The sequence below is a fragment of the Stylophora pistillata genome, chromosome 14 (assembly GCF_964205215.1).
Source record: "Stylophora pistillata chromosome 14, jaStyPist1.2, whole genome shotgun sequence".
NCBI lineage: Eukaryota > Metazoa > Cnidaria > Anthozoa > Scleractinia > Pocilloporidae > Stylophora > Stylophora pistillata.
In genome coordinates, this window is record NC_142532.1 from 3,019,554 (window position 1) to 3,034,479 (window position 14,926).

Consider the following 14,926-nt stretch of genomic DNA (forward strand, 5'->3'; position numbering starts at 1 on the left):
GTCCCTGGGGATGAGAGTAGGAACCCGGGTGTGATTTTCGTTTCTTGTTTTTCACTCCAAAGGAATATGGTTGCAAAGGATGTTCCTATCATCGCTGAAAAGCTTTTCCCAAAAGAAAATCATTAAGGAAATTCTAACAACGGTGGTGCCAAAAACTGCCAAAAGTGTGTTTATAGTATCCATATCTAGGGGATTCTCAGCTACGGATCCTTTATGCATCTCGCGGATTTTCACACTCACAGCTAAAAAGGGTAGCCATCAGACTGATAACGGTAACAATAAAAAAATTCGAAGACCGTTAGTTAGAAATCCAACGGCTAAAGTTCTGAGTACATAACTTACCATCAAGAAAAAAATTATGACCCGAGACGAAGAAGACTCGATAGAAATGAAAAGATTGATGTATCGACGTAAGGCAAGAGTGAGAAGAAAACCGATCGAGAGTCAAGAATTTAGGAACAAGTATGAGCTGATATAAGATTGCCTTGTAACCAGGCAACTGAGGAACAATCCGGAAAGTAGCTATGAAGATGGCAGTGAAAATACATAGCGAGGCCAGCCACACTATTGTTAACTCTTCTGAAAGTAGGAGAGCTGTATCCTTCTTGCATTGATATGCGGTGGGTTGGATCCTAAATTCGCCGTCTGAATCCGTCCGTTAAGGGATGTAGGAGTTACAACAGAGAAATAATTCGTTCGCATCAACATATTTTTTTCGAAAATTTTTACAAGATGGCCCATGGCAACAGATCAAGCCAGCTTTAGTCTACGATTAACATTTGCACACTATTTTAATGAATAAATTTTTAAACTACGGCATAAGTATTAGAAAATCAGCGGTTTGAAGAACGGAGGAAAGTTCACGCAATACATTTGTGTATATATGATGGACGATCCTCGCAGTAGATAGCGCTATTTGAGCAATAGCGAAATTCAGACCTGAAAAAAATCAGGCCTGTACGGGACTCGAACCACTGACCTCTGCGATACTAGTGCAGCGCTCTAACCAATTGAGCTAACAAGCCAACTGAGAGCAGGCCGTTAAGTTGATTCGTAAGCTTAAGTTGATTCGTTAGCTCAATTGGTTAGAGCGCTGCACTAGTATCGCAGAGGTCAGTGGTTCGAGTCCCGTATAGGCCTGATTTTTTTCAGGTCTGAATTTCGCTATTGCTCAAATAGCGCTATCTACTGCGAGGATCGTCCATCATACGTATCAAATACCGCAGTTCAAAATATATGATTTTCATATATTTATTCTATCTCATTTATCACTTTCACGGGTTCATTACGAATCAACTTAACGGCCTGCTCTCAGTTGGCTTGTTAGCTCAATTGGTTAGAGCGCTGCACTAGTATCGCAGAGGTCAGTGGTTCGAGTCCCGTACAGGCCTGATTTTTTTCAGGTCTGAATTTCGCTATTGCTCAAATAGCGCTATCTACTGCGAGGATCGTCCATCATACGTATCAAATACCGCAGTTCAAAATATATGATTTTCATATATTTATTCTATCACATTTGTGTATAGTCGCACATTGTTTGTACTTTTGGGGCTTTAGCTGTGGTTGAAAATTCGTGGCTTCCGCTTAATATCGCGGATAAAATTCCCAGGACATCTGGTGATTAGAAAAAAATAAAATTTCAAAATTCTCATTATCACATGCCATGCATCGGCAAACTAGAAAAATAACATTTGCCAAATGGCCCAATCGCAGAGGGAGACTGTTCGACGACAGTTAGATAGGTTGAAGACAGCGAGGGGAAGAAATCAGAGCTTAAATGGAGGTACAACGTCTCATGCAATTGTAAATATACCTGACAGACGCGATCATCATATCTGAAATGCCAATTCATAGCTGATCGAAGTGTTGACTTAATGCCAGCATGTTCTTGTCGGGAAAAATGCTAAAAGATTTTCCAATTTTCAATCATGCACGAATCATTCATTTAAGTATTAAGTAATTTTTGTAGAGACAGCGTTTGTCTGTCTCTTCTTAATGAACAACTACATCAAGATGTTAGTCGATATAAAAAAATACGTTTTGTGCAGATGACGTCAGAGTGTTTACCCATCATTTCAGAGTATGACAACTCTCTCTTGCGTGGAACAGCAGCTGGATTCATTAATCTATTTAGTTGACGTCTACAGCACACATCTTCATTTTACGTTTGACAGCCAAACCATAAATACCATGGGTTGTTCTGCGTCGCGTAATAACAGAATCCAAACAGTAGTCTCAGTTGCTGCAGCAACATCGGCTTCGAGAATCAGAGACATTCCGTTATCACACGAACAAAAATGCATTTTAAGAGAATTTTGGAAACTTGTTGAGCCGGTTAAGAGCGTCATAGGGAAGAAAATGTTTGTACGGTAAGTGTTTTTAATATTCGCTATTTCTGGTTTGTTGCTATTCATTCCATGAAAAAAGAAAATGAATGTCGAGACCTCCCATCAAAAAAAAATTGTTCTTGTGTAACTTTTTCAACTGAACGCGAGCAGTAATGCGTGCACCTTTCAAACTAGATTATTATGTCTGTTTTTTATAAAGTGACGTTCGCCAAAAATGGATTTATCTCTGAATTGCTTTTTTTTTTTTTTTTTTAATAAATTATGTCATTAGGTCACCATTGTGTCTTTGGAATCCAAATTTATTACAAGAAAAGTTCGACCCTGGACGAAAAATCCAAACATTTGAGTCATTTAAGAAATGAGAAGAAAAAATTAAGCATTTCTTGGATAACTGAGAACAATAATATACAAGTTAATGAAAAGGATCAGTAGCTGTTTATTTTTGCTGACACGTTTTAACTATCTAAATCACCTGCGACCAGATCAGGCTCAGAATAGTTTTTACATCTGTGTGAGAAAGGACTAGTCATCGTATAGATACAAATGGGTTTTCCAAATGCACAAAGATCGAATATAACGCGTTAACTTTCACAGCTACTACCGATGTTTATGAATTGTTGATGACCATTATTGCAGAAAGACTTGCCTACTTATCATAACGTGCTTTATGGCCATTTAAAGGCGCCACCTGTTGTTTGTTTATTTCCCATTGTATAAAGAGATAAGTTACGTCTTAAATAGTGCTGTAATATACTTGAACAAGTCGCCAGAAACCGAGCGCCGGTTGTGGAGAATAACCCGAAAAATGTACGAGCGCTGTTGTGTATTTCGTCTGTTTTCTTGCCAATTAAACGGGTCCATACTTTTTTGCAAAACTGAATTTAAAAACACATGCATGCACACTACCTTCCTAACAGCATAGTTCTAATGGGAATGAGGATGGAGATTCACAACTCTGTAGCTGTGTTTTGTTGTGGGCATTGCTCAATGTCTTGACTTCTTTGTATAACTGGCACAATGGGAGTGGAATTCATTCGTTAAAATAAACGTAAATGGAGATCCCATAATTCAGAGTTTAGAATGATGTTAATGAATGACTGCGTTTCAGACTTTTTGAGTGCAACCCAAGAATTCAAGACGTATTTCCCGCCTTTATGAGTTTGAAACTCGAAGACGTAATCAACTCTCGGTCTATGTATCTTCATGTCAGACGAGTCATGACTGCCCTGGAAAATGCAGTGTTTTCCATAAATGACGCAGAGATTTTCATGGAGTATTTGATGAACCTTGGAGAAAGACATAAACCATGGTCCGTGAGACTGGAACATTTCGATGTATGTATTCTATTATGCTGATCAAGGATACTTAATGCTACACATTGTTGTATAGCGCTGGATGATAATGTAAACTGCAGAAGTGTGAAGCATAGTGTTATCTAGGGGTACATATTGATGTATGGCGCTGTATTGTGATGTAAACTGCTGTAAAGGGAAGCATACATGTAGCTCAATCTAGGGGTACCTTTTATTATACAAGGCTAGACTATACTTACAATGAATATATGAAGTTCATATATTTTGAACTGCGGTATTAGATACGTATGATGCACGATCCTCGCAGTAGAGAGCGTTATTTATGCAATAGCGAAAATCAGACCTGAAAAAAATCAGGCCTGTACGGGATTCGAACCACTGATTTCGAACCAGTAAAGGGAAGTATATATAGTGTTATTAACGGATACATATTGTTGTATTGTGCTGTATAACGATAAAAACTGCAGGTATGTATAGTGTTATTAAAGAGGGGGGAGAGGGGCATAGAGGCGTGTGTATTCAAGGAGTTTATTCTACGATGTAAGGAGGCATGGAGTTGAATAATGGACCGCACGTGTTAGCTCTCAAGTTGTTGTCTACCACCTCTCAGGAAGTATTATAGCAACTTATGCTTTCTTAATTATTGTCTTGTCAAAACTCTTTTCCAGGGTCTTCGCTGCGTCTGCATCCAAGATGGCGGCTACCAACCCTGTTGGCCTGCCGCCATCTTGGATTTCCTATGTAGGTGGACCTTGGGCAGGAGCTTGACCCATTCCCAATCAGATGATAGAAGAAGCCTTAATTTGGACACTGAAGGACTCGTTTCCAACAAAATGCACCGATTATGTCGCCGAGACCTGGAGACAGCTATTTCGCTTTATAACTGCATCTGTGATGAGAGGACTGAGGAGATCAAACACTGACAGGTGACACTTTAAAAGTGAGAGATTTTGTGCACTGGGAATCCGGTCAAACTGAAAACTGAGAGGACGCTAGAGATGATGTTAAGTGTACACTATCCTAGGTGGATTGAAGTGACTTAATGAAACCTCAAGTTAATCAGAGTGGAAAAAATGATCTTGACAACAACTACTCTGGGGGAGTAGGGAGGCATACGAGTTGTAAGAAGACTGACGTTGAACGAGGATTGAGACGAGTGAAACTGAAACAGACAAGGAGACGATCGCGTCTAATATAGCGCGCGGAAGAATAAAGTTAAGGACGATGAAAGAAGTGCGCGTAAAGATGGTTTAAAGGAAAAGAACGTAAGGACGGACCAAATGCAATAGAAGTATGCTATTTAAAATATCAACTTTGATTGTCATCCATAGAAGGCCTCTATTTGTTTTAACGCTATGATGGTTGAGTTCTGTTTTAATTCTACTCAGGTTTGGACGTTTTTGAGGTGCCTCTAACACAGATCAAATGAAAAAGATTTTTACCCAATGTCTTGCGGGAACACGACCTCAAGTCGGTATATGCTAAGTGCAGGAGTAGTCTCTAAGACTAACTGAACATCAACATTTTAAAAAAAGCATTTGATAGCGTCATGCAAGTTTTGGAAAGAACGGAATCATGAGGTTCACTTTGGATTAATGATTCGAGGCAACTTTTCTCTCAATTGTTGAACGATGGAAAAGAAAAAAGGATGCAGCAAAAGAAAGAAGTAAAAAGGAATGCGCAAATGTGAAAAATGATAAAGACTTGCGTGAGGAAAAATTATGAACGAGTCCGTCGGTGTTTAAAACCGAAGAGATACAACCGAAGAGATGACGCGCGTTTCTCAAGTGGGAGGGGAGGGGTGGGCTTGAAACATGGAATGTTAGTACACTATTAGTTGCACAGATTATCAACTTGGCGCACGCGGGTCAAATCAAGCTTTGAAGTCCCCATAAGATCTGTAGTCTCTGTATTTCACTTGTTGAGAATCCTTACAAAATAAAGGTAGATAATACAAATTAACACAGTACTTGTACAGTATATATTTCTGTTATAAAAAAGAACTACAAAATTATTAAACAGGGAACTAAAATAAATCGTCATAATCACTTAGTAAAATAAGTGCTAAACAAAGACACTAAAATGAACCCGTTAACTCCCAAGACTGATCATTATTTAAATTCTCCTCACAGTATTAATATACTGACAAACATATATAGTGTCAATGAGAATTAACAAAAATATAAACTGGAAGGACAACCTTCACTTAGAAATGGGATGTAACAATGAATCCTCCAAATCAAGCAACAAAGAAACGTACTCGCATCAGTTAGGAGAAATTTTCTTCTGAACTTGGGAGTTCAAGAGCTTATTAACTAAGGTAAATGAACAATTATCTTAAACTAGAAATGAAACGAACTACTAACTACTTTACATCTAAATACATTAACATTATACCAAGAATATTTTGTTAAAACTGTTCCCGCTTGTTTCAAAAATCCTACGTTACATCACATTTAACAATGTGCAAGGTTAACTATTACCAGAACACAGATGGTAGTTACCAGACTCTGCTAAGTTAAGATTGATGTTAAAAGATTCCCTCTTAAATAGCTGGGATACAATATATCTTTAACTTTTGACTTCACAGCCAGTCCTAAATACATAAAATGTTCCAAATAGCAGAGATATTTTTTAAATTATAGTAAGAGATGTTCAAAGCAAAGAAAAACTTTAATTAAACAGGAAAATTTCAAAAATTGAAAGCCTTATTCTAAAGCCCTCAACCTTTTCAAACACTGACCTGAGTCACATTTTATTCACACGCCTTTTCTACAGATATGGCTACTGTTGAACACTGCATAGTTTCCTCTAATTGTAGACATATTTCATGTGCGTAAATATTTTCCTTCTGGAGATAAAACATTCCCTATCATGTATATTAGAAATTCCCAAAAATGAAAACTTGAGAGAGTACTCTACATCTCTGTTTCTCTTTGTTTGAATTAAGTGGAGAATTGTTAACCCTCTCTCTGGTTCTCTTTCTTAAAACATTGAAAATATACACTTAAAGGTTTGAATGATGAAAGGAACCCAAATTAACCGCACTCTTATGACTTTCAACGAAGTGGGCTTCACGTCTAAAGCACATGGCCAAACAAATGAGATACACTTGTCATGTTTGCTGTTTGGTTCTTTAAATCATGCTTTGAATGGCAATCTTGGCAATAACAGAATTAGACTGGATTTATATGGATTACATTCGCAAAAAAACTTTACAAAACATAACCCGGATTTTTAAAACGATAATATCAATTTGTGAGAAAGTGTCAGAGGGTTGTCTTATACACCCAAACCATTGCGTATCGTCAAAGGCAGTTGACGAATCGTTCCGCCGTGAGTCGATTCGCGGTTAAGTGGTGTCAGTGATACGAAGTCTGATAAACCATCTCTTCTGACATGGAAACGCACACCGGAAGTCAATTTGTAACACACTTACAAAATATTCCGCGTATGGCTGCGATGGGGGATTGAAGATGTTTTCGGCAAGACGATAACTGCAAAGGTAGGACTAAAGACAATTCCACAAATCAAAATATGATGAAGTAGTCTGTTTTACCTCTTTACTACATAAAAATTGCACATGTGAAGTTCCATTTCACAAAACTAACAAAGATCAATCATATTTGAAATAGCTTGAAATACAAGTAAACTTGTGATGCGTTAATGGTCAAAACGTCCAAAAATAGAGAATAAATATAAAAAAACTACGAGGTTCTTGTGCCATATTTTAATCATTATTTTTGAGATGAGAAAAAAAAAATGTTGAGGGATGCGATTTTACCTATGAATTTTCTCCTTTCTTTGCACTGAAGTCCAGAGTGATGTCATCTCCAATCAGCAAGAAGGGCGCCCAGTGTTTGACGTCGCTGAAGTTGTCTGATTCCCTGAGGCTTTTCATGGCCAGGTTCAGAGACTCACTTGCACGGTTACCTTCTGCAAGGGGACGATAAAAGCATTTCATGAATTCTAATGTAGCCTCGTCATCAATGGCCCAAAGGGACACCAGAACAGACTGAGCACCAGCCCCCATAAAGGCGCGTGCAATGCCGACCACACCTTCAGCCTTGATCTCGCCCCGGCCACTGTAGCAGCAACTAAGCACAACAAGTTTGGCGCGAATTTGAGCATTCAACACTTCTCCAATTGTTAAAATGTAGTCCTCCCTCGTTGGTACCGTAGATAGTCGGTGTGGGTCAGGCGTGAGAGCAATTTCGCCAGTTTCCAAACATCCGTGTGCCGCAAAATGAACTAAGGAAACGGAACTGAGTCTTTCCAACACCTCTCGTTTCGTGGCCTGTCTACCAGTGATTGGAGTGGTCTTCAAAAGCTGTCCGATCATTTCTACTTCCTCTTCAGCACACGGAAGCTGCTCTAGAAGTTTCTCACCCCGGCCGTTAGTAACCTCAGCTACCCACGGATTTCCTACAAGTAACGCGCCACTGCTTTTGTGATAATCTTCTGGGCAATCGGCAATGAGTCTGAGACTTGTTAACGATGGAGCGAGTCGGATTCTGAATGATTCACACAGATAATTAGAATTACCATCCTTCAATGCAGCGTACGGAACGCGCCACAGCAGTCCATCGGGAACAATGAGTAGTTCAGCCCCTTCAACCAGGTCAGCCACGGGCTTTATTATGACGTCATACAAAGTGCTCAAGCATTTGTCTTGTTTAACAGGAGGTTGAACAGAAGGATGAGGAGTGTGCTCCTCGGTTTTCTCAACCCCTTTTTCACGGCTCTCCCTCAAATCATCCAAAGATCGATTCTCGCAACTCACTTTAGAACGAACACCAAGTTGTGTATAGACACCGAGGACAAACGACTCAAAGGACTGGCTTACTCCACTATTTTCTAAAACAGAATCTTTGAGTTGAATTTGTCTTAACTGAACTTGTTTTCCTTTGGACACAACCCAAAGATAGACGTCATCTTCGTCTACTGCCTGAAAGACAGTGTTTGATGGAATGTTCTTTAAAACTACTAAATCTTCATCGTCTCCCTTAGGCTGACTTGCTCCTCCACAAAAACTGGATTCCATGAGGTCAGTCAAAGCTTGAGCTCGTCCTTTCTCAGCAGTAATTAAAGCATCGTCGATCTTACCTTGATTTGCGAGAACTTTCCACAAACCCGCATACGCGTTTTGATACTGATTTCGAAAATTGACTTTCCACTCGTCTTTAGATTTTAGAAGTAATCTCAGAGCATTTAATAAGGTTATGCTAGCTTGCAAATGTTCAACGGCTTCTGGCAGTCGACCCAGCGAATTGAAAACGCGTGCCAATAAATAGAGGGCCTTTGCCTCCAAGGATTTGTCTTCGACCTTTTGTGCAATTTTGAGCAGTAGGTTGTATGACTCTTTGGCCTTTGTTACGTCGCCCAGAAAAAAATAAACATTGCCAAGATTACCATAAGCTTGACCTTCTCCAACTTTGTCTCCTACTTCTTTAGCTATTTCAAGATGTAGGTTGAGGTACTTTATGGCTTTTTTAAAATCACCTAAGGATTTATAATCATTGCCAAGATTGCCATTGGCTTGTCCCTCTCCAAGCCTGTCTCCTACCACTTTAGTTATTTCAAGATGTAGGTTGTGGTACTCTATGGCTTTTCTAAAATCACCCAGGGATTGATAAGCACTGCCAAGATTGCCATAGGCCATACCCTCCCCATGCCTGTCCCCTATCTCTTTAGCTATTTTAAGATGTAAGTTACAGTACTCTATGGCTTGTTTAAAATCACCTAGTGATTGATAAGCATTGCTAAAGTTGCAATAAGAATTTCCCTCTGCACCCTTGTCTCCTACTTCTTTAGCTATTTCAAGAGCTAGGTTGAAGTACTCTATGGCTTTTTCTAATTCACCTAGGGATTGATAAGCATTGCCAAGATTGCCATTAGCTTTACCTTCCCCATGCCTGTCTCCTACCACTTTAGTTATTTCAAGATGTAGGTTGTGGTACTCTATGGCTTTTCTAAAATCACCTAAGGATTGATAAACATTGCCAAGATTGCCATTAGCTTGTCCCTCCCCATGCCTGTCTCCGACCTCTTTCGCTATGTCAAGATGCAGGTTGATGTACTCTATGGCTTTTCTAAAATCACCAAGGGATTGATAAGCATTGCCAAGGTTGCCATAAGCTTTACCCTTCCCAACCTTGTCTCCTACCTCTTTTGCTATTTTAAGACAAAGGTTGAGGTACTCGATGGCTTTTTTAAAATCACCTAGGGATTGATAAGCATTGCCAATATTACCATAAGAATTACCCTCCCCAACCTTGTCTCCAACTTCTTTAGCTATTTTAAGACTTAGGTTTTGATACACTATGGCTTTTTTAAAATCACCCATATCACGATGAGCACTGCCAAGACTGCCATAAGCAACACCCTCCCCATGCCTGTCCCTTACTTCTTTAGCCATTTCAAGCTTTAGTTTGTGGTACTCTACGGCTTTTTCAAAGTTTCCTTGTCTGTGATAAGTATTTCCAAGGTTGCCATAAACTTTACCCTCCCCAACCTTGTCTCCCACTTCTTTAACTATTGGAAGACAAAGGTTAAGGTACTCGATGGCTTTCTTAAAATCACCTAGGAATTGATAAGCACTACCAAGATTGCAATAAGCACAACCCTCCCCATGCCTGTCTCCTACCTCTTTGGCTATTTCAAGATGGAGGGTACAGTACTCTATGGCTTTTTTAAAATCACCAAGGGATTGATAAGCATTGCCAAGATTGCCATAAGCTTTACCCTCCCCATGCTTGTCTCCTACTTCCTTCGCTATTTTAAGATCAAGGTTGTGGTACTCTATGGCTTTTTGAAAATTGCCTTGACTATAACAAGCATTGCCAAGATTGCTATAAGCCATACCCTCCCCATACTTGTCTCCTACTTCTTTTGTGACTTTAAGGTCAACTTCTCTGACAGAATGAAGTCTCAATGACATCAAGATCCCATTATTTTTTTCAATCTTTTCTTATGTTAAAGTTAAACCGTTTATAAAACCTTTATAAAAAGAAAACAAACAACGGTGTTTCTGATCACTTTGGTATATGATAAGGAGGGCTTAATATCCTAATTTATGACCCACCCATTAATTTTGGCGCAATTTTATTGGTTACTTTATGTCACATGGTGCAAAATCACAGGACAGTTATCACGCAATTACACCCGTCCGCGTCGATATTTGTCCTCCGATTTTTTCCGTGAAAAAGAAACATAGTCAACACAAGAGTTTCAACTTTTCCGTTCTCCTATTTACATGGAAGGAAACCAAACTTGTTTTTTTAAGTCTAGCGATAGTGATAAAAATTTCTTTCTAGTCAAGTTTTTGAACAGCATGTCAGAAAATGTGAACCAAAAGCGCCAAGTTTGGAGTTTTTGATCTAAGGGGCGTTATGAGAGTTAATTTCAAATGACAGCTTGTCAGGTTTTGGTCCAATCACACTGAAAATAAAGTTATTTAAACCAATCAAATGTACTTAGCTTGCTTGCGTCAATCACGCGCATTCACCATGAGATCACCGCTGGCTTTTTTAAACTGTGTTTACGCGCAGTTTAATTGCGATGTGATAAATTAACGGGAGGGTTATAAAATAAATAAACCCCATCATGATCTGGCTAGCTGGTATGTCGGCTGATAATTTCCTTAGCTGAGAGATTGTCCTCGAAATTTCATATTTGCCCTCGAAGCTTCGCTTCTCAGCCAAATATTCATTTTTCGGACAATCTCTCAGCAGCAGACATTATCAGCCGACATACCAGCTGCCCGAAGGGGTTTATTTACTAAATAACCCCTCGTTTCCAAACACTTGGGAGCTGACTGGCTCGATTTTATAACTAATATGTTTTTAACATCAGACGAATGTTTTAGAGCAGAGGAAGAAATGAGTTAGAAATATGTACCTCCAAAAGTTGTGTTTGTCTGTAGAAAAACTTGGTGAAAGTATGAGCAATTTCCGTTACCGACACTTGATTGCCTGCTTGCTTTGAGCAGCATGTGAGGAGTGGACAATTAAAATTGGGGGAAGAATATCGCCACATGAACTTTATAATTACTGAGTTTTCTTTTCAACACATTCCAGAGGGATCTGATTTACCCACGAACAATATATACACTGAGTGTATATTAGAGTCTTTAAACCAAAAGTATGTGGCGTTTTTGGCTGGGAGAGTATGACTAGGTCATGGCTAAAAAGAGTACCGTATTTATTCGCCTATAAGCCGATCTCGGCTATAAGCCGAGACCCTAAACTTCTTCATGTCAGCAGCTGTTGCATTGAAATAAAAAATAAACACAAAACATTCGGCTATAAGCCGAGACCTAATAATTGCAAAGTACTCCACGCGTGTTGTTAACTGAGATGAATTATCATAAACCGAAAACAAAAGGAGCTTCCCTCTCGGGAAACATGCAAAGAAAAAGTAGGTTATTTACTCAGTTGTTATTGGTCGCTTAATTGAAAGTAACAACAAATCACAGATAAGTTGAATTTAATGTGAAAATAAATAGAACCATGCGTGACATAACAAAACATTCACCTGAGTTCAGAATCCTGTCTCAAGCAATCGCTCTCTTTCAAAGTTATCGTAATCGATCATCATGCCGAAAGTTCGTCGTTCTTCATACAACTTAGCGTTCAAACTAAAAGTTGTTGCTGAAGCAGAGGCCGTCGAGAACTCCGAGATCGCTAGAGATTACGGAATCAGTGAATCGATGGTGCGTCGCTGCCTAAAAGATCAAGCGAACCTGTTTAATGGAGAGCTTAAAATGTCAGCAAAGCGAAAGACGATTGGCTGCTTTTCGCCAAAGTATCCTGAATTGGATCAAACACTACTGGACTGGTTTTCAGAGCAGAGGAGTCAAGGTAAGTCTTTCGCTTCTTTAAAACAATGAAAAGCTTCGATCAGCTGATATCTGTCAGATCGTGTTGCAATGTTTACACAAACCGTGGGAATGACCGCTTCTGATTGGCCAGTTTTTCATGTTGTCAAAACAAGTCAAACAATTAATCTCTTTTATCTTTTACAGGAATTGGTGTAAGCGGATTAATTCTACGGCTCAAAGCGAAGGAATTGAGCGGTGATACAGACTTCAAAGCCTCACTGGGTTGGTACCAGAGATGGAAAAAACGCCATTCCATCAGCCTTCGCACTAAGATCACTAATTTCGTGATCTCGGAAATTTGTGTTTGTTAATAATCGCTCGGCTTATAGTCGAATAAACATTGAATTTCGAATCTTGTTAAGCACCCGTAAATATTTTTTGGCGAAAATACTCGGCTATAAGCCGAGCCCCCTACCTTGGCGAGAATTTACCTGTTCTCAGTTTAATTTGTTGGAAAAATCGCTCGGCTTATAGTCGAATAAATACGGTATATCACTTTGCCCACTTTTTTCAATCGCATAATTAAAGTACGAGCTGAAAAATACCCAAGAAAATTGAGACCCTTCTTTGCATTTTCTCTCATAAAATGTCAAATTATCATGCAAATAATTCCATCACCCACAGTTGGAATAACAGATTGCTTCAAAGGATACAGCTAATCCCTTATCACACCAAGTGATTGCTTCTTCAAATCTCTTCAGCTCAACACAGGCACTGGCTCCTGTGGGAAACAACCCAAAGAATTTTCTATTTACAATCATAATAATTGCTCAATTTTAAGAAAAGAACCAGATATTAAACCTTTTAAACCTAAAACATTACAGACCAGAAGAAAAGGAAACAAACAAACAAAAGGAAAAGAATAAGAGGCCCTATACATAGGTTTCAGTCACATTAGGTTTTGGTAATTAATGAACAAACTTTCAAGAACACCTATAAATTGGGACGTCTGCTTAAATCCTCCCAAAATTTACCAAGAGATAGGTAGAATAAGACATGTAATGCAAAAATAGAGAAGGAAAACCACATTTTAACAACTTTATCTTGGGATACCGTGACATTTTTAATAAATTTATATTGGTATACATTTTTAGTAACTTTATATTGGGATAAATTTTTAGTTGATCCTGAACATGACCATCAATTTTGCCAATTGTGAATTGAATCTGGACAGCTAAAGCATAAGGAATATACTGGTTAAGTCTCAAACTTAATCAAAAATAATACAAAGTAAAAAAAATAATCTGATATTAAAATACTTTTTTTTTTCATTATCACGATTAACATAATTTTATCTAACCTCTCACAATTGCTTTGAGATAAGTTGGCTGTAACTCAGTGGCAGCTTTTGCGTCACTCAGTGAATCCTGGTGATTTCCTGTTTTTAAAATACAGATATCAAATTAGCTTTACATGTAGAAAACCTATCACTTTATTGGGAAAATTGCTGAGGGGGAAAAATCACTTCTTAATTTGTATGATTTACCGGCCAACTGGTAAGGGATATATTTTGTCAGAGAATTGCTGTCTGTGAATTAATATTTAAAATCATCACTTCCTTTCAGAACACCACTACACAGCCCTTTGAAAGAGAAAAATGCACACTTAAAGTTTAATGATCTTACCCAATTTAAAATGTGCAGTCGCCCTGTTGCTATACAGTTTGGCCTTCGGTTCTTTGTCCTTGCAGTTCACTTTAATTCCTTCTGTGTAAAAGTGAATAGCATTGAGGAAATGTCCTTTCTTAAAGGCCTCATTACCTTGATTCCTATAAACATCAGCTCTGGCTGCAGAGAAAAATTATAGAAATAATTTCTGTCAAATTCTGAGGGTAGTTCATTTCAGTGTGAGAGACTGGTGCTACCAAAACCTGGAGATTTAAAATCTGCAATTTTTTTTCTTTTGTGCCAGCTGCCACCTGAGCACCTGCCTGGTTGGAACCTGATGACCCATCCCTGTTGACATTACAGTACTGTACCTGAGATGATGATTGCAGCCCCCATTCCCCCTCCCTCTCACAGAAAAAATCCCTGTGTGACATTGTTTGGTTGAAAGCTCATTTAACTGATCAGACTGTCAGTTTTGTGGTTCAGTGTTGTTTAGAAGAAAGTCAGTATTCTCTACTTTGAAACAAACTAAGCGCAAGAAGCTAGATTTTTTAGGTAAGAACCCTAAGGTAAACAAAAAAGCCAGATAACACTGAGGCCAAAATTGAACCTGCAGATATATCACCTTGTAAAGTGTCGCCCCCTGTTGCATTTTCCGTTTTGGGTAAGTCTTCATTTTCACAAGGAACTTTAATTGGACTTTTTTCTGTTGCCATAGCAACTGTTAGAAAAAGATTTTTAGAATAAGTCCTGATGGATAAAAATTGGGCAAGCCAG

At 38.7% G+C, this 14,926-nt stretch overlaps 2 protein-coding genes and 1 pseudogene across 3 annotated transcripts; 1 reads left to right on the plus strand and 2 right to left on the minus strand.

Moving 5' to 3' along the window:
- Window positions 1–51: 51 nt before the first annotated feature.
- Window positions 52–2,071, minus strand: LOC148716111 (uncharacterized; annotated as a pseudogene).
- On the plus strand, window positions 1,738–5,623 carry LOC148716112 (neuroglobin-like). Of its 2 annotated transcripts, none has more exons than XM_088745018.1 (3): window positions 1,738–2,369; window positions 3,457–3,682; window positions 4,445–5,623. In XM_088745018.1, the coding sequence occupies exons 1-3, from the start codon at window positions 2,083–2,085 to the stop codon at window positions 4,589–4,591; spliced, it is 660 nt and encodes a 219-aa protein (XP_088601144.1). In that variant the 5' UTR covers window positions 1,738–2,082; the 3' UTR covers window positions 4,592–5,623. The 2 variants fall into 2 exon arrangements, with proteins under 2 accessions (XP_088601144.1, XP_088601143.1); XM_088745017.1 differs by having other exon boundaries at window positions 1,740–2,369; window positions 4,330–4,585.
- LOC111328187 (uncharacterized) lies at window positions 5,554–14,926 on the minus strand. The gene is made up of 5 exons (XM_088745009.1): window positions 14,775–14,926; window positions 14,168–14,329; window positions 13,843–13,920; window positions 13,196–13,263; window positions 5,554–10,625 (listed from the first exon to the last, which is right to left on the minus strand). Exons 1-5 carry the CDS (start codon window positions 14,863–14,865, stop codon window positions 7,446–7,448), a joined length of 3,579 nt encoding a protein of 1,192 aa, XP_088601135.1. The 5' UTR covers window positions 14,866–14,926; the 3' UTR covers window positions 5,554–7,445.

Excerpts from the sequence above, each read along its gene's own strand:
- LOC148716112 (XM_088745017.1), top strand. The coding sequence starts at position 2,083 with ATGACAACTCTCTCTTGCGTGGAACAGCAGCTGGATTCATTAATCTAT. Across the intron at positions 2,370-3,456 it reads GGGAAGAAAATGTTTGTACG|ACTTTTTGAGTGCAACCCAA; the intron begins GTAAGTGTTTTT and ends ACTGCGTTTCAG. Across the intron at positions 3,683-4,329 it reads TGAGACTGGAACATTTCGAT|GGTCTTCGCTGCGTCTGCAT; the intron begins GTATGTATTCTA and ends ACTCTTTTCCAG.
- LOC111328187 (XM_088745009.1), bottom strand. The coding sequence starts at position 14,865 with ATGGCAACAGAAAAAAGTCCAATTAAAGTTCCTTGTGAAAATGAAGAC. Across the intron at positions 14,330-14,774 it reads AGGGGGCGACACTTTACAAG|CCAGAGCTGATGTTTATAGG; the intron begins GTGATATATCTG and ends TTTTCTCTGCAG. Across the intron at positions 13,264-13,842 it reads TCTCAAAGCAATTGTGAGAG|GAGCCAGTGCCTGTGTTGAG; the intron begins GTTAGATAAAAT and ends TGTTTCCCACAG.